The sequence below is a fragment of the Pecten maximus genome, chromosome 15 (genome assembly GCF_902652985.1).
Source record: "Pecten maximus chromosome 15, xPecMax1.1, whole genome shotgun sequence".
NCBI classification, from domain to species: Eukaryota; Metazoa; Mollusca; class Bivalvia; order Pectinida; family Pectinidae; genus Pecten; species Pecten maximus.
In genome coordinates this window covers 1,767,458-1,795,140 of record NC_047029.1, presented here as the reverse complement: position 1 = coordinate 1,795,140, position 27,683 = coordinate 1,767,458, and the positions used below count along the sequence as shown (strand labels likewise).

Here is a 27,683-nt window from a genome sequence, read left to right as displayed (position 1 = left end):
TTTTTTTAACCACGTAGCACCATCGATGAGAAAAGGGGCGAAATTTTGGTCTAATGAGAGAGTATATGTCAAGTTCTGTTTCCAATTTTCGAATGAGTTTACAGTTTCGATTTTGCTTAAGCACCACTGTTTCGGAGCTCTGTTTATGTTAGCCATATTCGTTTGGCTGGAAGTTACACACTACGGCTGCGATCAGGGTAAACTTTTTCTACGCTGTGATTTTGTCATGCATACGGTGTTACCTTGAAATATTGTTCATCTGTGTACTGAAGAAAAGACGTGAGATCGGGTACCGCTGCCACCACGCCACTATTTGGGAGGAACACAACCACAACACAGCTCGTAGTGCGAGAGGAACATTTAATAATAATCCGGAACATGAGGAGGGAGTATAAACAAGGGATCAACAAATAGATCCGGACTGCAATCCGGAATGTACTAAACGTTACTGTTCTAATACTGGCGATGGATTTTTTACTATGTTGATTATGTATACAATTCGCATCCATGTAAGTATATACATTACGATCCAAGTATTCATATCATCTAATGGGCGATTTGCGACTATGATCATGTCAGGATATCGGACCGACCATCACTGAGCCATTGAAACGTTCTTTTTAGAACGATGATGTGACGCAGCGTTATTCTATACGGGTATTTCTTGCTAGACGATTAGGTGTTCATGACCCAGTCAGGGCGCGAGTCAAAATAAAATTGTCTTCTTCATCATTTGTTATACTATATGATATATATATTTCAAACTATTTTTTTTTATTTAGTGTTGGGTTTTTTTCGAACAAAGGTTTTTTATTTTCATTTTTTTTTAATTAATGAGATATACATTGTACCACTGAAATGAATATTTTATGAATTGTAATTAAATAGATAATATGCAAGTAGAATGAATGTGAAAAAAATGAATGACGTGTGCAAGCCCTCCTGTGAGAGGACATACGTTTGTAATGTATATACACGTTTTGCCTTAGTAAAAAGATATTAATAAAAAAAGAGATTTAGTGTCGAGTCAATTTTCTTAAATATCCACAGATACAGAAAACAACGTGAGATTATTACACATAAAAGCCGGCATGAATGGTAATTGTGCCATATGCTATGCCTACATTACCTGCACATTATGAACTATGCTGTAATTTGGTTCAGGTTACACTAATACATGACCATCTCGCAATGATAATGTAAACTTTGGTCATGGCATTAAATGTTTATGAAAAATAGCAAATTTGTCCTGCAATGATATTTCAAACATTCTCCGGGTTCTGTTTTAGAAAGATATATATGAAAAGTGCCAAAGTCCAAAAATGCACAAGCACAGCCCTTTATACTAAGGTCCAAAGAAAATTTCCTGAAAAAGGCATCAATTTGTTGATGATGCTCATATCGTTTACTAATCAATAGTTGTATAACCTTGTCGTTCGATGTATTTGGCTGATGCATACAATCTAAGTATTTCGATCTATTTTCTCTGTTTACTGAAAGATATCTTATTTTAGCGAAATAAGACCTCTATTTTGTATTCTGCCTTCCTTTTCTGTTTTTTGTATGTGCACAATAATTCAAATTTGAAAATCTTCCAATTATTTTATTCAGATATAAACACATACACATGAAAAAATAGAACTTAAGTCTGATAACTTTAAACCTTGATGGTGATGTCTCAGCTTGTGAGCGTATTGCCTAGTTTCACCGGTCTCCGTTTTCTGTGATAGCATCAAGAAGATCACAAGTTCATTTCCATGATATCCGTTATGTCTACCGCCTATTCTTGTCGCAGTTATTCCCCCTAAGCTATTAGAGTTCGATTCATTATCGATAATAGCAGTTCGATTGTGTACAACTGCCCCTCACAATTTGCTTTAGTTTTAGTTTGACTGTACTGAAGTCAATATCGCTTCATAGAAATAAATTGTACAATATCACATGAGAGACACGTTTAATATTTTCGAAAGAGACTGAACACAAAAAAAATGATCGTCAATCAAATCCATATTGTTTAATTTAAGCTCTTGTGCGCATATCCTCGTATTGAACAGCTATGAGATGTCGTTGGATTTTTCTATTCTTTTTTAGTACGACAAAAGAAAATTACATATGAGAGCAGTTAGGAAACTCCAGGGAACGATATCTCATATTTACGATGACTGGTTCCTCTGGAGAACATGTTTCGGAGCTGTGACTGAAGCAGTAATGTGTATCTGCACACTCCCATAGACACGATGAGGACGGATTCTGTCTGGAGTAAAATTAAGTGCCGTCTTCCTAGTCAGTTATTACAACAAAACCAAAGGAATGAAAAATATGTACGAGAAAATCAAGAAACTACAGCATCTACTATTTGTTTTATTATCGAAGAGACCTGACGACCTTTGGAATATTAAAAATCTTAAGCATTTAAAGGGGCATTCCTTCGTTTGAATAAAGTTTAGGTCGTCAAAATTAAACTTACTGGAAAATATGTATTTTTCCACGTAGTTAAAGTTATAATCTTAACAATAAAAAGACAGTTTTACTCTCAAGATAAAACAAAGTTCTTTGAGTATTGCGTCCTGAACATTCTTCATTATACCTGAAGTATCACTAATTACCGCAAAGACACACGGCATTTGTATAAGATACGCCCTTTTCTTGTATATTTTGGCGTTAATTCCATTACATGTAGGCACAGACACTCATATGATCATTGTTCGGACATATATTTCATCAAAACAAATTGTGCACCTTTCTGATGTCCGAACGAAGGAATGCCCCTTTAGATATTTGTCTTTTTTCCCATTGTTGTCCATATTATTAAATTTTGCGCTGTCTGTGACAAAGCTGCATTACATTTCTCTTGAAAACTAGTTTAAAATCAACATTCAGATAAAAAGAACTGTAATACTTATGTCCGATTTCCGTAAATACTTATTTGAAAATAGATAGTATAATTCAGTAATGAGAAGAACTATATCTAAGGAGGATGTTGTGATGTCTTGTATGGTGTTTCCAGTAGAAAGACTATATGACTGGTTTCTCACACACAGGGGCCTGCTCCTCCCAGCAGTTACAGTCGTCCCAATAAAACTTTAACCATGACCCGATGCATATGCAGTCAGCGTTTTCCCCCTGTCCGCCATAATTGTTTGGGTTGGTAGGAGCCCAGTTATCGTATTTTGTCATCGACAAATTGGAAGCAGTCCACAACCAGGTATTTTCCTGATCGCTATCGGATCCACCCAGCCAAAAGCTTCCGGATGCTACGAGAATTTAAAACAAAGAAAATGATGATAATTAATATCTTTAAATTTATGATTTATCTGTTGATTTTATTTGATAAAAGTAAATTACAATAATACTATCACCAATATTTCTGACATTAGAGGTAGAGTTACATGTGAGAATAATGTGTAAAGTCTTGAAACAAAACAAAAAAACAAAAAACAAAAAAAACAAAAATCCACTGTTACATGTACGATAAATAGAATGACGTCAGACTCTGGGTGTAAAGAGGCGGATATTCCATATGTTCAGTTTCTCCTTCCAATAAAACCATCAGTGTGACTGACTGTTTGTCTAGTACCGGTGTGTTTTAATGCCATAAACCTGATCCAATTGCATATTTTTAGGAAGGGGAACTAAGTCGTCAGTCAACATTTTCTTTAAAACCCTACTTGTCTTGAATCGCTGATTGGATTTTGATAAAATTTAGTCTTTAGCATTATACAACAGAGGGTCCAGCTCCTATGTATCTAAGCGCCGGACCTTAGTAGCAAGCCGAGGTAAATTGTCTTTTATTTGCCCGGTTCCATGGGGTCAGGTCCAATTTGGTCCGGGGTATGATTTGGTGAAGTATACTTAATATGTATGACAGAGAGCGTGATTATCAAGGGAATGGAACAGCGAACCCTACAAGGCATTAGACGAATGATTTAGTTAGTTCCCCTACTTCTATATTGGTAAAGGGAATTAACTCTAATCTAATCTAATCTAAGTATTAGTAGGGAAAGAAGACTCAACATGTTTTGCAAACGAATTATCTGTCTCCCCTTGAGTAAAGGTAATCCGCCCTATAGGGAAATGGAGGTAGATGAATTAAAGCCCTTCTAATTTGAATGTAAACATATATTGTGACTATCTCATTCCTGGGTTGAATTTTGGTTATAAGTAACCAAGTAACCGGTATAAGTACGTTATAAATACACGTGTGATAATACTACTGTGGTGTTATGTCGTCACAGATTCTTTATGACCTCACAATCAATCTATGACGTCGCACTATTGTCTCTGTAGAGAAACATATATCCTCCAAACTCTTCTGTGTTACAAATATAGAAGTTGAAAGTTTCGCTCACATTCTCTTAAATATAGTTGATGCGATAATCAGAATACATACTCATGTCTGTGCAAACTCGTTAAATATTTTAATATGCCACTTGCCTGTGACATATAAAGTTACAGTATAATAAAGCTCACATTAAATATAGCCACTCATTTATTAAGTTCCTCTATAAATGTATATGAAAAGTCTACATACAGCGAACAATATTATAACTCGAAGTCGATTTGGAAAAGAGCAAATGACGATACATTAGCAATTTTGGTTAGCATTTTACAATACATCGGTAGGTAAAACAAAGATAACAATGTTATCATTGTATACACACACCTCGTTACAATATACGTACTAGTGGCTGCGATTCCTCGAATGAAGGAGTCCTTTTTCTTACTGTCCGCCTCGGCTAGTCTAGCATCCAATATCCGGCAGTATGCCTTAAATATACAATGGCAATTTAGTTTAATAACAATATTTATTTAATATAATGGTAATGGTAGTTTAGTATAATGATTTATACGGTGAACTTTTTACTCACAATATCATCAAGGGATTTTATCCTCGATTTTTGTATGTAATATTTCACGTTTATTTCAAATGCTTTGTTTCGAAGACGATCTTGACTTAGTCAAAGTCAATACAATAACGCTAGAAGTAAAACTGTTTGTTTAACTGAAATAAATACAGAAGTTTTCCATTATGGAACTATATCATAATGAATTAAAGGCATCCCACTTTTTTGTAAATCTAGAAAAAATACACTTACAACGGAGTCATTCCATGTCATGTAGATGTTAGTGAAAAGAAAACACGATGCTTCGAATCTGTGCCATCCACAAGGGCAATTGTCATCGTTTACTTGAGAACATATACATAGTATGTTACTGAAGTTGACTGAAGTGACTGGAAATTATCATGATTTTCGATGTGGTGTCATTATTTGTAAAATCAGTTGTAATTTATTTAATATATACTTATATATAAGTTAAAATTCCTTGCATGTTCTTGACACGCATGGATAGGTAAGTAAAACTGTATTAGGAAATATGTCAAATTGAATCTCTTTTCAGCCTCAGGATTTGAATGATAGTGAAAAAAACTAATAGAACTGGCATCGTTGATGTAAGTGACTGTTATATTCACCCTGCGGACGCAGTGAATTAAAAATCATGCATTAGGTTAGTATCAAATATTTGTATTTACTTTCCAGAATGTAAATAAAAATTACATACTGATATACCAGACGGATGACGACTCTTGCGACTGGACATTCCCCATACCGAGATGACGTACACAGGTGGAATTGACTGTTACATAGGAAATAAAACAACATCCGTCCGTCATTAGACATTGCATCATACAGGCATAATGACTAGACGCTGTCGTTGAGACGAGTTTGGAGTCTGGTTGATAGTTTCTGAGTGAAGTCGATTCTATCCAGTAGCCCTCAAGACAACTGATGTGTCGGAACAGGCAATACAGCAAAATTACTACAGAATATAAACAAGTCATTGTATTATCGAAAAGGTTTATGTTAAACTGCTGAATATGGTAAGTATTTATTGGCCATTTTACAGCTCGTAACTATGACAATGTCTTTTGGAATATATTTATAAATATCCAAGGTGATCACGAGCAGGTAATTGCCTGTAGATTGGTAAAAGTTAGCATTACCAACACCCTATGTAAATCCAGATATAATCCTAATGATCGTTGTTCTCTATGCAGGGGGTAGTGATCATAAAAATGTCAACATTAGCAAGTCTCAAAACCTGGCACGTCCTTAAATGACCCTGGCTGTTAATAGGACGTTAAACAAAACAAAAAACAAACAAAAATCAAATATGTCAAACATGAAATCACGCAGTGAAATTGAATATGTCACAATTAGACCATGACGTCGACCATAATAGTTATGGTCTTCATAGTCCATCGACCCTTTGTTGCATTTTTTTTTCAAGTAGATGTCTGTCACTGAAATTGTACATTGGGGGAAATGGGATATATATGACTTTCGCATGGTTTTTCAATCTGTTAAATTATCCGGTCTTGTTTTCCTCTTCCCATTCTCTTTCTCCCGCCACAAATTCTTCTTTATTTCACCGATTATTGATCTAAGGTTGTACCTTAACGTTTTTATGTGTTTATCAATGCTGTCGTTAGCAGAGTCGTGGGCGGCAGGCACGATGGGTAAACAATTCCTGCAGCTTCATCAATGGTTTACACGATGTTAGGATTCGGTTCAACACATGTTTAAGTTGAACATTAACCTTATAAAGTGCCATGTGATGACAACCATCAGAGTGTGCTTTCCATAGCTTCAACTTGTTGTTATAAGGACATTATATGAGTCGCAAATATCAATATTCTTAATTTCTCTGTAGCTGTAGCGATACTTTCTAATACTTAAGGTATCCATCATTAGCAATCTAAGCGCTCTGTATAAAAAGGATTTTCTTTAGGGAGACGTCAAATGATCCTGTTGTTCAAGTCCTTTATCCTATCATCGTAGGTAAAAAGAAGATCTATGTCATAGTCATACAAATAAATATTGATTATAACTTGAACTCAATTTGATGTTGTTTACAAACAACCGTTATTTTTTTAATACTGATACCGTAGCTTCTTAGGCTTTACCAACTGTGACTCGATAATCTAACAGGTAAACAAATATATTGGTTGTGTGACGTCACTTATTAGCTACTAATTTCTTCATAGTGGCATAATAAGAAATTGCGATTATGAATATTAATTGTCTAATTAAACGCTCGAAGAATCATATCGATTATATCAAAGAGCTTATTTGAACAGGTAAAAGCGACTTTGCAAAATCCTTCAATTTCACTTACAGTTAAAATTGACGATGTGTTTTGATCTAGTAACAGAAACTTTATTGCCCATGTCGATAGAATGATTTTAAATGCTCAATTGTTAATTGTCCATGACTAGTTAACAACGTCAAATTAATGCATTCCCTTACGGAACATTAAAAGCACAAGGTTTCGCCAAATTCAAGACAATGGGAATATTGAATGGTTGGCATCATGGTATAAGTTCGTTATATTCTACTTCCCTATGCAATATGAATCAGACGTGTTTGATGATTGTTGACGTATACCAATTAGTTCCGATGTCAACATTCTAACTCTCATCTGAGATCGACGACGTTTACTCTTAATATTAACTTTTTTCTCCAAGCGATTCCATGTTATTTTTTATAATTTGACAACGTTTAATCGACTTTGAGCTAGAATTATGGTTCGGGTTTTATGTCATTTTATTTGGGGGGGGGGGGGGGGGGGGGGGGGGGGGTTCGTTGATTGTCCGTTTGAGTGGCATACATGAATAGTCAAGTCTGTCTCTCTGTCTCACTACATAACATATTTTCCAGACAACTTATTCCTTTACTTGATCCATTTGGTAACCCGACTTCAAGTGAATTGTATAACTGCCCTGTGAAGTCGTACTTCAGAGTATTATCTTATTCATTTCTATAATTTTACAGTTTTCAGTTTTTTTTTGTTTTTTTTTTTTGTCGTCATAGCTACCCAGTAGTGTTCTAAGCCTGGTGAAATTGTTGTTTTACCCATAAAATCTATTCGGAACTGGTATATGAATGTAATGGAGGGTGTAACACGTTTTTGTCGCCATGTCAACCCGAACCAAGTTTTTTCTTGTTAAAATTAAGCTCTGTCTTGCTACTTAAAAACTGGTACATCGAAGTTTCGAAATATTAATAGTGGAACTGTTCCTTTTATAATAACCTCTTTTTGCCGAAATAAAGACAGTTAAGAGCATATATGACATTTGTTGTGAAATCACTATAACTTAACATCATCATGGCGGTTGTAGGATGTAAAGCACGAAATCTTTACTCCTCCAGAAGATATTGTTTGGTTCTATGAGCATTTTAACAAAGCTCTGTACAAATATTTCCTTTTATATATATATGGTTTCACTGGGTCTAACAATAATTACTCTTCACATTTGGTTTATAGTATTATAATTGCCTTCAGATGTCATACTATTTGCGCCTGATGGACTGCCGACTGCACAATTTACAACGCCTACAGAGAATACTGACATGCCAACAAAACCTCAAATTTATCTCTAAATTTATTTTAACGAGAGAAAAGTATTGACTACAAAAATGAAGAAAACGTATAAATTAGAGCATATGCATAGAGAAAAGGACAAGGTGTTTCGGAAGGGAATATCTATTTCCTTGATCACATTAATCAATATTTTTTAAATGACTAAATGTAGAATACAGTGTTTGAGAATATTATCGGGCGTGATATCTAAAATATTATGACTAAGACTTTCCCTATATTACGGCAATTAAATGTGTCCGCAACCGTGTCTTAGAAAAACCTTAATCATTCCAAAAACGTTTCAATTCCATAGGTACACATGTACTGCAAGAATGCATCTGTTACCAGGCTCTCTCAGTGTAGCATTATTTACAATGATCAACAGAAGTAAATGGTGTTTCAAATGTCGTAAAGATATATTTACAAAGCATTTGTACGGCATAGACTCGGATATCCGTATTTCTTCAAAACACTTCACTTTATTAAGAAGATATCGCCGTGCAATGAGCATGGCATCTATAGCTAAAGTCGTTTTTAAAAAAATGTATTTTACGTAATAACGAGAGTATATTACTCGAAATTTTACAACATATAATCGAAAATGAAATTAATCCGCAGCCATGTATTGTACAATGAATTTGTTAACCTATTTTAATATTATTATCTTTATTAAAGTGGAATATTTGAAATTGATCTGTAATAAAAATAGATAAATGAATAAAAAAAAAGACATACTTACCTACAATTTGGGATACTTCAAATGCTCGATATAGCCATGTCGCCGACGACATACTCTTTTTGTGATTGTATATATTAGTATATTAGTAATACGTATCAATGAACGTGATGTGTATGTGAAGGAATCCGTGTCTTCCGTTGATGAAAATATCCTGTTTTATGTTAATGTAAACAAGTTATATTGTGATAGTTTGACCTTCCTTTATCTTTGTTTTCAATAACAGAGTCATTGGTGCATAAGATGCGGCTATTGCTTCAAAAATGTACATGCATATAAAATGCCTCTTTAATAACCCATATAGTTTGCTGTCGTGGTCTAGAGATAACATAATATTTACATTAGTGTTCCATTTTTTAAATATAATGAAATCATGTCTTGACAAGCATTTACTGAAGGCTATAAAGTTTAATAACAGGTTGAAAACATAATTCATAAATGGAAAATTTAATCTAATTTACGCTTGTAACGACTCGTCCTTACCCGCCTATACAATGTTTACAAACATTCGATAGAACCTTTGTTTTTAATTTCTGGGCATTGGTAAACATGTATCGAAATACGGTGTCTAATAAAAACGGGTAGGTCATGTAAATATAACTACATGATGTTCCATTGTTTTATTGCTATGCCTGATTAATAAGTATCAACATGCTATTAGAAGCATTTGAAAATGTAAAAAAAAAATACAACTGCGAATCAAATTATCTGCTATTAGAAGCATTTGAAAATGTACAAAAAAAAACTGCGAATCAAATTATCTACACTGACATTGATAATTCCTGTTTGTCTGGGTTGTAGCAGGTCTGTCGGACTGTTCATCCCATATCTTTCCACGTGCGATCGTGAAAATTCGAAAGATCTGTTGACTATGCACAGAAAAATATAAACTGCAAACCGACAATCGTGCATCAATACGGCACTAAATGACTCTAGTACGAGCACAGATGTAGACTGTAGACGTTATCATGTGATATCTGGGAACAATAGGTTCTTAAAGTGGTAGGTTAGGGAGAGCTCTGTAAAGTTTAACATAAATAACTTTACTGCTCAGATAAAGGTAAATGTGGGTCCTAGGTAAGTGTGACAGTTGGGTAAAGGTGAGTGCTAGCTAAAAGTGAGAGTTTTGTAAACGAGCTACGTAAAAGTGAGAGCTAGATAAAAGAGAGAGCTAAATAAAGTGAAAGCTGAGTAAAAATGATAAAGGTGAGAGCTTGGTAAAATTGAGATCTAGGTAAAAGCGTGAGCTAGGTAAAAGTGAGAGTTAGGTCAAAGTGAGAGCTGGGTAAAGTGAAAGCTGGATAATAGTGATAGCTAGGTAAAAGTAAGAGTTGGGAAAAAGTGAGAACTTGGTAAAAGTGAGAGTTTGGTAAAAGTGAAAGCTAATTGAGAGTTCAGAATTGTGAGTGGTCGGCAATGGAGTTATAGATTGATCAAAACCACTTTATTTAGTAGCTCTACTGTATGACATATATTCAATACTATGATCATATCCATGAAAAGGACCGTTCTTTTTATATGGGACACACTAGGTTACTTAGGATATTATAATGTCAAATCGGATATACATTTTTATGTGTGTGCATATCTTCATCGCCTATTCAAAATACCATAAATAGGTTTAATGAACTGATATTACAGAGTAGAGCTGTAGACAAGCTGTTCATATGGTGATATATTTACACTGAAATACAGATAACGTTATAACTAATTAAGAGGGACAGTAGTGATTGATGATAACAATGTAAAAGTCACTAAATAAAAAAAACAATGAATCGGATTTAACATTGAACAATCAATCTTTATTTAAACGGCATAAAACACACTTTGTCTTGTAAAACAAATGAAACAAATACATGTTTACCCCATCTGCCAAAGTCTCGATGATGTCACCTGCATACACCCCTCTGTCAAACTTTTGCTGAGGTTACCTGCATATACCCCTGCCAGAGTTTCGATGATGCAAACTACATACCCCATCCCCCAACAACGCTAAACTCTCGATGATGTCACTTACAATTACCCCCCCCCCCCCCCCCCCCACCCTTACCCTCCCCCTACCAAACGATCCATGATGCTACCTTCATATATACACATCATTGTATTATAAATCCTGTGTTATACGTCATGAGAGCAACAGATTTCCTGTCAGTCATGTGTAGCGATGGTAACCCTACATCCAGGGTTATACGTCACGTGTAGCCATGGTAACCATCTATCTAGGGCTATACGTCACGTGTAGCCATGGTAACCATCTATCTAGGGCTATACATCACGTGTAGCGATGATAACCCTCCATCTAGGGCTATACGTCACGTGTAGTGATGGTAACCTTCCATCTAGGGCTATACGTCACGTGTAGCCATGGTAACCATCTATCTAGGGATATACGTCACGTGTAGTGATGGTAACCCTCCATCTAGGGCAGATTTGATGTTTCTTAAGTACTGGTTTGGTCACTCTACGCCACCGCTGTAATAAACAGAAAATTATGTTACTGTTATGATTTTAGATTGAGTACTTTTTATACAATACTGACACGGTACTGGAATATCCGAAAACCCAGGCATGAGGAACAGTAATTGATTAAAATCTTTTATCAGTGTTAATGACACTTACAGATTCAAATTTCTATGAAATTTATTTGATTCCATGATAAAGGATGATGAACGATAATGGAGATGAATAATATTGTTATTACGTTTTCTAGAATTTTTCGTCAAATTGAGAATCTCACGATCGTATTCATTCTCATTTCGGTTCGTGTTTATTTAACCGGAAACGAAACTTACAGCAAGGTTATCTATGTAGTGATAATGAAGCGCAAATGTAGTAAGGGATTTCAGTACAGATATGAACTATTTTGCCTAATAATATATAAAGCAGATTATATAAACACTTTTGAACGATATTTTTGTAGGGAACATTAAAATGTTAAATGAAGTTACATGTAGATACAATAGTAAAATAAACTGCTAGCCCGTAATTTCCCTAGGCCGGGTATATCATTAAGAATTACGATTGTTTCTATAGATCCTTTGTATTTTCATTTCGTTTAATATCAAAAAAATACAAAGGTATATTATTATTATTTAAGAGAGATACATTGTATACTCTACCTGAGCCAATGATCCTTCAGCAGTGACCAGCTTATAAAAACCGTATAAGGGGATGCACAACATGGAGGACAGTGATAGCATGATGCCAAAACCCTGAGCCCAGTCAGGGTAGTCGTAGGTCTTGTTGTACTTGAGGGGCCGGAACATAATCAGCTTAGCCAGCAAAAGACCCTTTTAAATAAGACATTTGACATATATATGTATCGCATATAGATTTAGCGTCCATTCAGAGTGACATATACATATAGCGTCCATTTAGAGTGACATATAGATTAAGCGTCCATTTAAAGTGACATATAATTGAAGCGTCCATTTAGAGTGATATATACATGTAGATATCGCTTCCTTTAACGCTACCATTAACAATACACGTCTATGAGATGACTTTGTTTTCGTCGAAAACAGATGAAACCATTATATTAAGTGTGAATTTGATGTGTTAATCAATAATGACTTTAGCGTTAAACTATTTGTTGACATCTTCCACTGGGATTTTCATCTACCTCTTTATAAGACATATATGTGTATGTTGTTACAAGTGCGCTGTGAAACTAGGACCTTACTGACCAATAATGATACGACAATGGTTTGTATTCAGTTGTATTTACCTCATTCCTTAATCAGTAATATTTATATTTCCACTTAATTCAGACTCAATGAACCTACCACAGTTAACTCGAGTCATTTTTCAATGAACTATATCAAGTCCGGCGTAGGAATACATTTGTCGAGCTTGGACTATATTTTTTTTACTTCCTTTTAAAGTGATCATACGTCTTTAAGAAAAAATTCTTTAAAACTAATATTTGTTTTAATTTGCTATTAAGTTTGTTCACGAAAGAAATCCTAAAAGTATTAACCATATGTAGACGAAGAGTGATTACGTACATTTCGGTAGGTTCTGTGGTAGACTTGCACAAGTCCCTATTTGTCAAGGACAAAATATTGTACAAAATGTAAAAAAAAAAAATATAAATATAAGGATTGAATAAAGTGATGTTGAGGTGTATGGGGGTATAAACCTCAATAGGTCTTGAGACAAATTTATTATGAACTGCTTCGCAGGTTTATACCCCCATACACCTCAACATAACATTATTCAATCTTTAAATATTTACCAACACAGAATACCAATCCGCCTTAAAATCTGCGACCGAATGCATGATATTGCACTAGATAATATATCGTTATAATGCATGCAGCCATTAACACAAGGTGTTTACTATGTATGTACGATCTGCGGTAAGCACATTTATGGTGCGCTGTGTGCATCTGACAAATATATAATAAACATTAATATTAATACATTAGAGTAAGCCTTTATGTGAATACAATTTTTATCTTATCGATATTACCAGACATAGAAGAGGTGATAGATATTTCCAGCAGACATATAGGTAAGGGTTGATCCGGGATCCTATCATCATCTCGATCGCGTCATAGAACCGATCGGCACCTTCAGATCAAAGGAAATGCTAACACACCAAAACACACATGAGTTCATATATTAGAAATGTCATTTTTTCACGTTTGTCATTTGGCAAATTAACGTGCAAAATATGTTGTCGTTCTGTGAGCAATAGTATTCATACATAGTACAGAAACATAGCACACCTGACTAGTACTTTGCCTAAGCAAGCATTCGTGATACTCTTTTCATAGGATTTCCTTTCAGAAAAATATTCTTTCAGAAATTTCCCTACTGGCCAGAACATACCCCTCTGACTGATTTGTATGTCCACTCTTTTATATATCGCTTACTACATCAATAAAACTCGCGAATATCTAAAACATATCAAGGGTTTCATGATATTCAGTATTAGATACAACGGTTCATTGACAATACTTCTTATTTTATAAATGACGTCCAAATTAATGAAATAACAACTTTATGAGAGTATTGGGCCACTTTACACGATGAAAGGTAAGGAAAGTTATACAAGTAAAATTTGATATATACCGAATACCCAGCCAATAGCCACGAGCTCAAATAATACTATCCACAGAACGACCATTCCACTGCAGGAGTAGTAATCGAACAGTTGGAAAACGTATATTCCACCCTGAAAATAGCACATGCGTATTACAGGTAGGTAGGGTAATAATGAAATTCATCCTACATTTCTCATTTCATAGATATATATAATACATATAGGATATATTAGGAGAATAGGTTTCGATCCTGGCAGAATTAATAATCAATAGTAAAAGATATGTTATTGACAGGGTGAAATAATGAAACTTACATTTACTAATTGACAGCAATGCCTTATAGGTATAACACAGGTCAATATGTGCAATTAACACCTTGGGAAACATGTACTTTACACGTATTTCATACTATCATCACACTGTTCAAAGTGTTCAACTTATTGAGAGTAAAAAGTATGCTTTTAAACACATATTTACCAAAGCATATCATATGTAAATTTAAGTTTATTGTGAATATAACCTTTTTTGAAGTTTTCCTTATCTTCAACAAAAATGTAGAAAAGTCAGTTCATGCGGGTTTATTACCTTGTAACCATTTGATAAGATTTCCTCGTTGAGAAAGACATTCAATCAGTCCTTTGCGATTAAGAATTATATGAAAGGATTCATGGAGCCGGATTTTATTATTGCACCGACGTTTTGTTGAATACGGTTCAGTTAGATAGAAATAATTTAGAAATCATAAAGATACCTGTGTTTTTTCTGAGATATATACATCATTTGGTACCCAACTTACCCTTGAAGCCATGGATAGGCCAAAGAGGAACGAGATCAGACAATATGCGGCCAATAGTATCAACCGACGATTCTTCTGTCTCATTAAGCTCGGGAAATAGTCCATGATTGAGGTAACAATACCTTCAACTGCAACAAACTTCAAAAAGGGAATCTGATAATGATGGAAGGATGACAATTCGTATCTTCAATCTTTACATAATTTGGTTAAAATACATACAAACACGTTTTCGCTTGTTACTTCCCACACCTTTCCCCGTTTGTTTCAATTTTTAAAACATATTGGAAATATTATTCTTGGTGGTTTGCTTATATCTTATCGGAACAAAATCTGAATTGATCAGATTTAGATGCAATGATATTATCTAGATTTAATTTTTGCTACCGCTGAAGACGCTTTGCCTTCTTGAACACGTAAGCTTAATCACAATATACTGTAAATCACAAAATATGATCAGTGCGATGGCCGCGCGGTTAAGGTGTCCCGAAACTTAATCACTAGCCCGCCACGATATCCATGTGGGGCAGTTGCCTGGTACTGACAATATGCCGGTGATCGTTTTTCCGTCCTCCATTCCTGGCTGTTAATAGGACGTTACAAAAAATAAAACAATAAACCAAACCTGGTGGTGTTAAGTTTAAGGTATATACGGATACATGTACATACCTGACTGTCTAGCCCCAGAAGAACTATCATGAAAAAGAAAAGTGCCGCCCATAGAGGAGAAATCGGCATCTGTGTGACGGCGTTAGGGAAGGTAATGAAGGCTAATCCTGGACCTAGAGTTGAATCAAAGTGTTGATGGTCAACCAGAAATTGATGTAAATTATACATACATTTTTGTAAATAGAGCAGGATCTGTGCAACCAGATTAAAACGCACAATCCTACATTAGACATAGTTAAGAGTAAAAATGTCGAAAATAGAATACCTATCTTGCTAACTTTAGGTAAGGTTTGGATTAATCCAGTTTAATGGGATAAATACGTTACATAAATACACAAAAAACGTTACCTGCGTTGGCCACATCTTCTATTGGAAGGTTGTGTTGTTTGGCCATGAATCCTAGTACAGAAAACACGGCTAATCCCCCGACCAGACTTGTACCACTGTTGATACACGATAACAGGATAGCGTCTCTGTAATGTAAAAATTAAAACAGGATAGCGTCTCTACAATGTAAAATTAAAGCAGGATAGCGTCTCTACAATGTAAAAATTAAAACAGGATAGCGTCTCTGTAATGTAAAAATTAAAGCAGGATAGCGTCTCTACAATGTAACAATTAAAACAGGATAGCTTACCTGTAATGTAAATATTAAACAGGATAGCGTCTCTGTAATGTAAAAATTTAAACAGGATAGCGTCTCTCTGTAATGTAAAAAATAAAACAGGTAGCGTCCTCTTGTAATGTAAAAATTAAAATAGGATGGCGTCTCTGTAATGTAAAAATTAAAACAGGATAGCGTCTCTCTGTAATGTAAAAAATAAAACAGGATAGCGTCCTCTTGTAATGTAAAAATTAAAACAGGATGGCGTCTCTGTAATGTAAATATTAAACAGGATAGCGTCTCTCTGTAATGTAAAAAATAAAACAGGTAGCGTCCTCTTGTAATGTAAAAATTAAAACAGGATGGCGTCTCTGTAATGTAAAAATTAAAACAGGATAGCGTCTCTGTAATGTAAAAATTAAAACAGGTAGCGTCCTTGCAAAGGGGATATACAGTACATTATAGTCTATAGACTGAGTACCTTTGAAAAGCCTATATTCTGTCTATTTACTTCGGCGCTTACTACAAAACGGTAAATTTGCGGCGACGTCTTAGCGATTCAAACAAATTATTTTAACGTACTTGTTATTTTTAAATTGTATGAATAACTTTGTGTTTTAACTAAACTGTATATTTTCTCAACTACAGGTGTGTGATCGCACAAAGTTGCACAACACTCACGGTGGGTGCACGAAGTCTGCACGGCGCACGATATGATAATGCGTGATTATATCCTACAGGTAAATGTACGCACGATGGACGTATGATGGCGTGATAGTTATTGTGGTTGATGTAAATTTAGAAATTGGTTTAGAATAATCTTAACGAAAAGATTTTGAGGATAAGATTGCATTAGGTCTGTGTGTTGCAATATCTTACATGAAAATAAATGGTAGCCGACGTATTTAGAATTTATTTTATGAAATCAAATGTTGTGGAAAATATTTGATCAAACAGATCTCAGGAGAAGATTGTGATCAAAATGTTGTCCATCTTCGAGACATCATTTATTTTATCACTCGCCAATTCAGGCGGAAAATGTCGGGCGTCAGACATAAAAACCAAACTGACCATCACATTTAGTGTCTTTTCCACGTGCGAAGATTATCAGAGACAACTTGATCAATTGATGCCGTGTAGTGTTTTAATGACAATAAAATCGTCGATTCTGCAATTAAGTCAATCAGCAATACTGCAATTCATCTCCTGATCGGCGGTTATATACAATATATTAGACCCTAAAATTAAAACAGAAAACTTATTACTCCTGATAAGTATATATGTATATTCGTCAAATAGTTTTTTTTTTTGTCAGGTAAATGAGTTTGTGTTTTTTACTTCACGTGGAGCATGTCCTGATTTTGTCATTGTGCAATATTACTCACAGCTACGATAAAACTAGCCTGAGTTTCCTCAGGCCCTGACATCATGCCTGGTGTAGGGCCAGAGCGCACTACTATAAGACAATGTGGAATTATCCGACACCGTTTTGTGTCGCTAAGATTTTGGTGAAAACAAAATATAATCGGACCAGACATGGTGTCAGGGTCAGGGGAAACTCGGACTATGACGAAACATGTGCTTAGGTGCCAGGGCCAGGGGAAACTCGGACTATGACGAAACATGTGCTTAGGTGCCAGGGCCAGGGGAAACTCGGACTATGACGAAATATGTGCTTAGCTTCAGAGTCAATGTATTTGCTTATGTTTACCTCGAATTCAGTAGATAAAAAATGATATAACTTACCTGTAAAAATTGCTTTTAAATTTGTTGTAACTTCCAAGAGTTACCATAGCATTGATGGCAATGGCGTATGAGAAAAATACCTGTGTGCCTCCATCCACCCAAACCTTTAAAAACAAATTTGTACGTCTTAACGTACAAAGTCATGTGTTTTCACCAAAACAACGGAGTATAATTAGTGTGTGCTTTAGATGGGGACGGATGTTAATCACGATGGAATAATAAATTGCTACAGTAGATAAAGTCAAATCAAGAGCAGATCTGTACAAAACCAAAATATTTTAAATATTGCTAGCATGCCAGCCCAATTAGGTAAACGGCAAATACTGTTACGAAATTAACGTGTGATCATTATGAAGAATATTTTATTTCATATATAGGCAATTAATATTTCATTTATTTATTTGTTTTCTATATATTTTTTTATTTTGTAATATAATTTTGGCGGGCTGTAACGTAAAAGAAATCCTCTGAACAACAATATGTGGCGCCTACATGAAAGAGACATTTGTTTCAACCTTTACATATATGTTCATAAATTTTGATGAAAAGGCAGCGTAACAGGCACTCAGTTTTACTATATCTAATACTCTGTAAGACCTGGCACTGTAATTGCTTTCACACATTGGCAATATGTCGTAAATTAACAATTGGGACAACTTCTCGGTTCCCTATGCTAGACAGATGAGAAATAATGGCACCTTGTTTATGTTTGAATACGCTTTGTTGCTGAAATGGCCACGCACTTAAATAATTTGTATCATTGTGTTGAATTAAAAAAATCAATGTGCATAAATGATTTGACTGATGTTGTCATAAATAAAAATGTTTAAGTTCATAAATTAAGATAAAGTTCGGATTTACTTGTACACCAACATTACAAGTTTGAACTGCAGTTTATTTTTAGCAAAATATAAAAATCCCCATCAATGATGACTATACACCAAATAAGGCCCTGATAAGACAATCGTTTTGGTGTGGAAATGGTTGGCAAAATATCATCTTAGTTAGGATATATTGTACAATAATAAGCAAACCTGTATATCAGCCAGTCGAGACACGTCCGGCTTAAGTAAGAAGGTTATACCGTCAATGGAACCATCTAATGTTAATCCTCGCACCAAGAGCACAAACAATATGACATATGGAAATAAGGCCGTGAAGTACACAACCTGAAAGGCACAGGAAAAAAATAATCAAAACGTACTTATCTTAGTTAATATTTACAGAGAGAGAGAGAGAGAGAGAGAGAGAGAGAGAGAGAGAGAGGGGGGGAAACAGACAGACAGATAGACACGGTAGGAAGGTTTTCTGATGATCACATTCTATAAAAGATTGTCGTCAAATGTCAGCTGCTTATATGTATGTGCTTCCGTTGACCTGTTTCACATTAAGCCTTTAAGTCTTTACACACCTGTAAAATGTGATTTACAGATATTGTCCTGAATCATTTAAGGTCGTTTAGAATGTACGTCGAAATTCATATTCATGAAATGTAAGACATCATACAAACATGTGAGGAAGCGCACCGCTTTCAGTAAATGGCTAGTCAATCAAACACTGTTGTCTGGCTATAATTTGATGGCTATCCAAGTGAGCGAGTTATTACTTACCTTACCTGTCCATTTGACTCCTCTCCAAACACAGAAGTAAACAGTTACCCATACTAGTAGTAAGGATAGGGCTAACTGCCAGACAATTCCCACCGCCTTCTGTGATTTCATTACTCATCTGCAGAACGGCTCGTCTGTAGGAAAAATTCTTCATGTCAATTCGCGTAATATCCTGAAATAAGTCTACCTTCGGGTATGGGAAGTTGAAGGATATTGACAAATCTGTATTAATTGTTTCTTACATGGGAAAATAAGCTTAAGATGTTCACTTTGAAAATCAAATATGTAAATACGTATTTAAAAAGATAAAGATAACATGCACATATATAATAGTGTAGAACTGCCAATATCTTCGACTTGTGATACATTTTCAAATACATGATTTTACGTAGAATTAAAATAATTAAGTCTTACTCCCAAAACTCAACAGCAGGATCAACGACCTGGTCACTAGAATTCCCTAGAGATGTATTGGTTGATGAGATGTTGACGGCCTCATCAAAAAGCGAACAACTGTAAATGAAATATGCAGCTTTCTGTAGATACATTAGGTCAAAAACGGTTCAAAAGGAAGACAAAATCACTAAAGTATCCATTACAAGTGATACACAATGCATAACCTGTATTTCTTAACCTGTTATGGTAAATATGCGACCCGTATTTGGTCAAAACTAAATAATAATCAGAATTAAAAACAGAAACACAGTAATTATTCAGTTAAATAATAAGTTGCCTAATATTGTGAAATAATATCAACTTCTTGTGATTTACCAGATGATCGCGATATTGTAGTACGGATATACATTTGTACCTTGGTGTGTTCCAATCGTTGTTGCAGTTATACCAAGGCAGTACAGATGTTAAACTTAACACGAAGTAGTAGGCAGCCCAAGCTAGAACCATGATATAGTAGATGTTGCCAAAGAAACACGTGAGAACGGTCGAAAATCCTATTCCTGGAATAGACCAGCATACAAAAGTTAAAATATATTGACATCATTAAAGAAACTGTATGATGGACAGACGGTTCTGATGCATAAATAAGACAAAATCAATATCAAGGTTTACATATTTTCTTAATAATAATGAAGCAATAAGGATACATAACCTGACAACACAACCGGGATACCTGATCATAACACATTAGTTCTTTTCCAATTGTCAATGTATTTTGTTTCCTAACCGCCCTCGAAACTGTGATTCTAACTGATAATAGACAAAATTAGAGGAAAATGTGAACAGTGATGTAGATCCGTGCGGAGATAATGAAAACAGGAGTACAAGGATTAAAATAGGCATATGCTTTCCCTAAATACCTTTCTCTCGATATGATATATTAAACATTCTTACTTTTCAGTTTATGTTGGGATATTATTACTATAAATTGCCTCTCTCACCTGGATATTTCAATAACCATGACTAAATAGGTATTACCGATATTTTCCTACTTTTGAGTTGCCTTTCTTAAAAACAGAGCTCAAACCAAATGGGGACCGAATCCTGCCATTCTTAAAAACGGAAGATGGATTTGAAAAAAAAGTCAAGGCATTTTCCTATTCTGGAGCCCGCCTCTCCGGCACCAGAAGAGTCACTCAATTCACTTTTACAAAACTGGCTTTCCTTTCCCCAGAAGAAATTACATCAAATTCCGTTCTGTCGTTCAGAACAAGTAACATGTAAAGGACTTACCTCAACTTTACCCATTAACCCCCGTCCCTCCCGCCCCAGGAAACCGCACCCTCCATTTATGCAAAACTTGTTTTCCTTTACCCAATCATGCTTCTGACAAAAAACGATCAAAATCCATTCAGTCGTCTAGGACAAGTAGCTATTTAAAGGAAATGTTGACAGACGACGGACACTGCGCCAAGGCATAACCACAGTGGTCTTTTGAAGCTAAACTGAGAGCACTGTATATGTATGACAGCGGGAAATAATTCATTGACTGAAATGAATATTTGCAATATGCAAATGAAATAAAAAGAAAGAAAGGATAAATAAAAGAGCAATAGAATTGATATTATTTCATGAGTAAGGCAGTAAAATGTGAAAATCACATGGTTAAAAATAAATACCTTGGAATACAGGACATATTGCCCATGCCTTAATTCCTGAAAGGCCCATGTACTGTCCCAGTCCCAACTCCAGCATGTACATTGGGACGCCTCCCAACAGGATGAACACCAGGAACGGAACGAGGAAGGCACCTGAAATTGGGAAATTAAAGATCATTATTTGTCACCTTTCTTGTCTGTATTTCCATCAAGAAATACTGGATATTGTGCAACACATTTGTTCTTGATGTTGTGGTACTTAACAATTGCTTGATACAATACCATGTGTATTTAGAACTTTGAAATTTTGTACCTTTTGTTCAGAAAGTTGAAGATTTACATTTCCTGTTGTAGTAGTACTGTGTCATGTTATTTGTGTACAATTTACATCTGTATCTGCACATACATTGCGATCCAGCTATTCATAACATCTAGTAAACGATATGATCATGTCAGTGAATCAAGCCGATCATCACTGATACATCATTTTAAAAGAACGTGGATGCGACACAGCAGGTATTTCTGGCTAGGCCGAGGCCCGGTCAAGGCACGAGTCTTACTTTGTCATTTTCGTTATTATGTATAATGAAGAACTGAGATTCAAGAGGAATTTATTTCTTTTGTAATTGATAATTCTACTAACCTCCTCCATTTTTGTAACATAAATAAGGGAACCTCCATAGGTTACCGAGGCCCACTGATCCACCTACACATGCGAGAATAAAGTCCAAGTTTTTGCTCCACGTCTCTCTTTCTATTTTATCTTCCTTCTCTTCGATGAATCTCTCAACCACAGTTATGTTGGAGTCATCTCCTGAAACGATGTAAATGGAGTCTGTATTTTTGGTGAATAAAAGAACGCTTTATCTAGTGTCGTTTCACTTACTGAAACAGTCAGAATTGTGTTAAATCTAAACTTTATTTATTTTTCAACAATTGCGAAACAAGTTATATCAACTTAATTAATCACGCTTGTTAGCCATGGATGGAAGCGCGCGAGGGGTCAAAACCAACATATGGTCGGGCAGGTGGCCCATACATTTTCATGTCCGATCGGGGAATCGAACCCCGACCGCCTAGTTGAAAGTCAATAGTGTTACCACTGTGCCACCCGACCACCCAAGTGAAATGTGTTAATGTAGGACTAAAGGTTGCTGAGAGCAACAAAGACTAACCAGTTATCAATGGGGATAATGTTTTTACTTACTTAAAACCATTTAAAGCATGGAGGAGTAACTAAGTTAATTTTGCCGTGGAATGTAGATCAAAAAGACGTGCATTGATGAATATTCTCATTTAATAAAGCCTAATAAAACCTACAACATAATATAAAATATAGATCAAGATGAAATATATTAAACAATCCCTGTTTATTGGTACATCCACCAAAGATATAGAAAGTATTTAAATAACTTTGCCTAATTTTAACAGCCCAGGAACACAAGCAGGTGATGACAATTGTCTATCCCCACCTGTACACCTGATATCTTTATCTATGAATCTATTTCATAGATTGACGTATGTGACAATATCCCTTCATTCTATTCAAGTAAAGTAATAAATCCAACACAGTTTCAGTCCAGTGGCTCTCAATGCTGCAGACGAAAGGTTAGAAGTCGAGAGACGGAACAGATATACCTGTCTAAAATGGGGCAATATACATAAAAAAAAGGGAGGTGGGTATGAAATGCATAAAAGTGTTTAAACTCTATCACATAATCGTCTTGTTATCCAGTTAATGTGGCTGTGTAATATTCTTTGCATATGGCACTAATGTAATATATGTCCCTTCTACATTATAAAACCGTGCAAGCTCTTGTTTTTTATTCCCCGTCCCCCTTTCTAATTCACTGACGAGTCCTATAACTGACAAAACAGCTGTGAAGTCGATCCTTGTTCATGATTCGACATAAACCTGTGAATTAATGGTGTTTTATTCAAACAAAAATCCTGATAACATCTCAGTAAAGAGGAGGAATCGGAGTCGGGGAAACTATGCTTAATGATATTGGAACACCGGCATCTGATTGCACATATACACAACAGGACAGGTAACGTGACAGACCGGTTATTTACACTTAACACTGTATACTTATTTAGTTTTTTGTCATTTTGATATCATAAACAAACCGATGTTTACACCAATACAGCATGACAATGATACAACAAGGGCCGTCTATAGACGGAAAATAATATTGAATTTTAAAAACGAACAAATATCCATAAAATTGTTCAGTTTGTAGATGGTGTCAATGACTTTGTGGTAAGATTCAGCATTAAACAGTTATAAGTCACAGAAAATAATTAAAACCTGAAATATAACCATACCGTTATACTTACATGTATATATAACACAGCAGGAACATTTATTTGACCGAATCTTATGTGTTTACGTATGGAAACTGATATCGGGTGTGAATAACATTAGACAAATATGGCATAAAGGGAGACATTTCAATCCATAAAACGTTCCTATTGTATGATTTTAAGACACCTTCACAGAAATGTCTTATCTCATACTCAGTGGTTGAACAATTTCCCCTAAAAACAATTTATTCTGCCATGTTCAGAGTCTAATAAGAACATTTCTGGTGTTTGAAATACCTCCATACAAGCCATATTGTGTGGTATTGTTCAAAACTGCAATTTTCAATGTAAAAATAGAATCAGTGTTTATGTGTTCAAATTCAAATCCGGTCGAACAAATGTTCCTAATGTGTGTCATAGACACTGGTGAGCAGACGTATTCAGTTTATTATATGTGATACGAAGGAGCTAATTGTGTTCCCCTGAAACATACATTTTTTCCTAGTTTTTTTGAATTATTAGCCTGAAAGATATCACAGGATTTGTTATCTAGTTAACTATTTAGAGATTATGATCAGTGTACAATTGTCGAAAATACAAATGTAGCTCAACTAAAGCATTTCATTTTAACGCAATTTGGCACCAAGACAATGTTCAATAGTAAATAGTAGATAGTAAAGTGTAATGCTTTGATGGAATGATACATTTAAATTTACTGCAATCAGGCTTACCTGGTTTATCGCTTATATCCAATGTATGAGACATTCTGGCCACGTCTACAATCATGTAGACGTGGCAAACTTCCTGTTCTACCTGGCTGAGTGCCTTGGGATCTGAACCCTTGAACGGAACATTCCTAAGTATATATCCATGTGAGTGGGTCTCGTATTTCAATATGCATCTTTAAATTTATATACCTGAATTCACCCGGCGGGACATTTGATATAAAAATCACATAGTTGGTTTGTGTTCTATTTTTAGATAAAGAATATAGATACTTTACTTATGAATAGTAACTGAGCATTTTGACGGACATCAAAATTGAGAATGATTCAGACACGACATTGCATCAATCCACTGAGCACCCAAGAGGCAAATATAAAGGTGGCCCCTCCTCTCCAGAAAGAATGGGGGAAGTGAGAGGAAACATCAGCACAGGCATGCTGTATGAAGGAACGAATGGCTCTCCTACCTAGCTCTGATTTTCTCTTCCCGTGTTTCTCTATTTGTTAGACTTGCCTGGAATAACTATATCTGACCAAAGGCGACCCATGTGTCGAAAGGCTGATACTGGGGACATGGATGTGACGGAAGTGCAGGGCTCAAAGTGGCACCTATTTAAGTGGATAAGACGCCTTAAATTCACCATTAGCGACCATATATTGACCTAATTGGTTAATCTTTCAAAGGTTGCACACAGTCAATGCTAAAATGATGTTCATAATCAAAAAGGTTACGGAGATGTTATACTGATCTCAAGAATTAAAATTTTTGTTTCAAATTCATGACAACTAGGCTAGGCGATTTACCTTTCCAATTGGCTCCTAGATTTGATGACTTGGTAGCCAAATAGGCCACCTGACAGGAACAACATACGTTCGCCACATTAGATTGTTTTAACCACATGAGGGGCAACAGCAAATCTGGTCAAAACACAGATACTTTTGAAAAGCCTATAAATCCCTGCTATGGTGCAATTTAGCAGAAATAACCATATGATGTGTTAGCATGTATTATGCCAAACCGCGCAATGGGACTTACTGGTGGCATGTAACTTGTTAAGCTGTTTGTAAATTTCAACAAAACATGCGAACAATGCACGTTTCAGGGGGACATAATTAGCTCATTTGTATAGCATATATTACACAAAATAACCATGTCGTTTTGCTCACAAGTGTCTAAAGCACAAAATAGGAGCATTGGTTCAATCAGATTTGACTTTTATAAATACTGTTTTCATTCTGACATTGAAATACAAATGGCGGTTGTAAATAATATCACACAAACATGGCATATAAGGAGCGAAACAGCTTGGCTGTTTTTCGGGTTTGGTTATTTGTGTGACTTAGAATTATTCCATGCTTCATCTTACCACAAAGTAACTCTATAATAACAGTTAACATCTACAGCAAATTATTGGTGATTGTAAGAAACTATATGTCCAAACGAACATTGTACATTGTAAGTTGCTATTTGTATCCTTAGCAATGACCGCCTTAATCAATACATAGACATCAAAGTTTAACTGTTGCAACTTCAGGTCTGTAAAAAAGAAAACAAAAAAAAACAAAACACAAAACAAACAAAAACAAAAACAAAAAAAGACAAGGAAACGTTAACCAGTGTGTAGTGACTATTAGTCATGGCAGAATCGCAATATCTCGGAATTGATCAATATGTTTTAGATACTCCTATCCCTGGCCATGTCCTCAAATTTCCTTCTAACACCCACCGGAACAAGAGATCTGGTTCTCTGTAATCCAACCATTGGCATCGGACAACTCTCAACTCCCAAAAACCGCAGGACCCAAATCTCCCGGAAACAATTATGCATGAAGGAAACACTTGAGGACTTTGCATTTAAAACTGCAGCCTCGGTGTCACACATAATTTTAACACGCTTTAATACCGATGATTTGAAATCTACAATCATTGGCAACGACTCTACAGCTTTGATATGCAATTCCAGAATCAAAATCTGAGGAGGAAAGCACGGAGTGAATACACTCTCATATAACCTTTTAAACTAACATCTTCTAAAGCTACCACTTAATCTAGGATCGCAGATGATCCAATTGTTTTTTTGTTGTTGTTTTTTTGGTTTTTTTTTGTTTTTTTTGGGGTTTTTTTTACGAACCGAGACCACTATAAAATGCCAAACTTCTGAGGCTATCTGAGGCCCCCTGTCTCTAGATTGTTAAAATTATATATAAAATTCAGCTTCGTGATTTTGGTTTCTATGATATGTCTGACCCTAGGTTTCAAACAAAGGGGAGATAATCTAGTTTTATTAAGCTGAGTAAAAAAAAAAACCAAGGGGATGCTGGTCAGTCTTAATGAAACAGGAAGTGTAACTTTTCAAGCAAACTTGGTATATCATAATTAAGACAAGTCATATATTATTCTAACTATTCTGAGACAAATTCCAGTGTGACTTTTATCATACTGACAGCGTGAGCTCGACCGTGTTACCACAAAAAAACGCCATGTGCACTTCCTGACACTCTCCCAGCAAAATCATCTAAGAAATGAACTGCCTGATAATCCTTCGACTATGATCTCGAAAACACTAAATTGGATAAAACGTCTATTCAGGGTGCGCGGTTGACAAGGAAATGGCCAAGACATGAAAAAGGCAACACTTATTTTCTGAAATAAAAAATTATCATTGTCCAATAAAAAAGGATTATATATATATATATGTATTCACTTAACAACTGATGAAATAAGTCCATGTCCACACAACCGAAGCAGACTTGATATGTACTGCATTAATCATTCTTAGAGGCCTCCCTATATTACATTAATCATTCTTAGAGGCCTCCCAATATTTCATTAATCATTCTTAGAGGCCTCTCAATATTACATTAATCATTCTTAGAGGCCTCTCAATATTACATTAATCATTCTTAGAGGCCTCCCAATATTACATTATCATTCTTAGAGACCTCCCAATATTACATTAATCA

At 35.3% G+C, this 27,683-nt stretch overlaps 1 protein-coding gene and 1 pseudogene across 1 annotated transcript; both read right to left on the bottom strand.

Moving 5' to 3' along the window:
• Positions 1 to 1,589: 1,589 nt before the first annotated feature.
• LOC117344340 (perlucin-like) lies at positions 1,590 to 9,284 on the bottom strand. Its single transcript, XM_033907075.1, has 5 exons — positions 9,164 to 9,284; positions 5,563 to 5,820; positions 5,097 to 5,188; positions 4,683 to 4,767; positions 1,590 to 3,254 (listed from the first exon to the last, which is right to left on the bottom strand). The coding sequence occupies exons 1-5, from the start codon at positions 9,213 to 9,215 to the stop codon at positions 3,016 to 3,018; spliced, it is 726 nt and encodes a 241-aa protein (XP_033762966.1). The 5' UTR covers positions 9,216 to 9,284; the 3' UTR covers positions 1,590 to 3,015.
• Positions 9,285 to 11,209: 1,925 nt separating this feature from the next.
• Positions 11,210 to 24,850, bottom strand: LOC117343899 (annotated as a pseudogene).
• Between the last annotated feature and the right edge of the window lie 2,833 nt (positions 24,851 to 27,683).

Excerpts from the sequence above, each read along its gene's own strand:
- LOC117344340 (XM_033907075.1), bottom strand. The coding sequence starts at position 9,215 with ATGTCGTCGGCGACATGGCTATATCGAGCATTTGAAGTATCCCAAATT. Across the intron at positions 4,768-5,096 it reads TGACATGGAATGACTCCGTT|GCATACTGCCGGATATTGGA; the intron begins GTAAGTGTATTT and ends TGTATATTTAAG. Across the intron at positions 3,255-4,682 it reads TCGAGGAATCGCAGCCACTA|CATCCGGAAGCTTTTGGCTG; the intron begins GTACGTATATTG and ends AAATTCTCGTAG.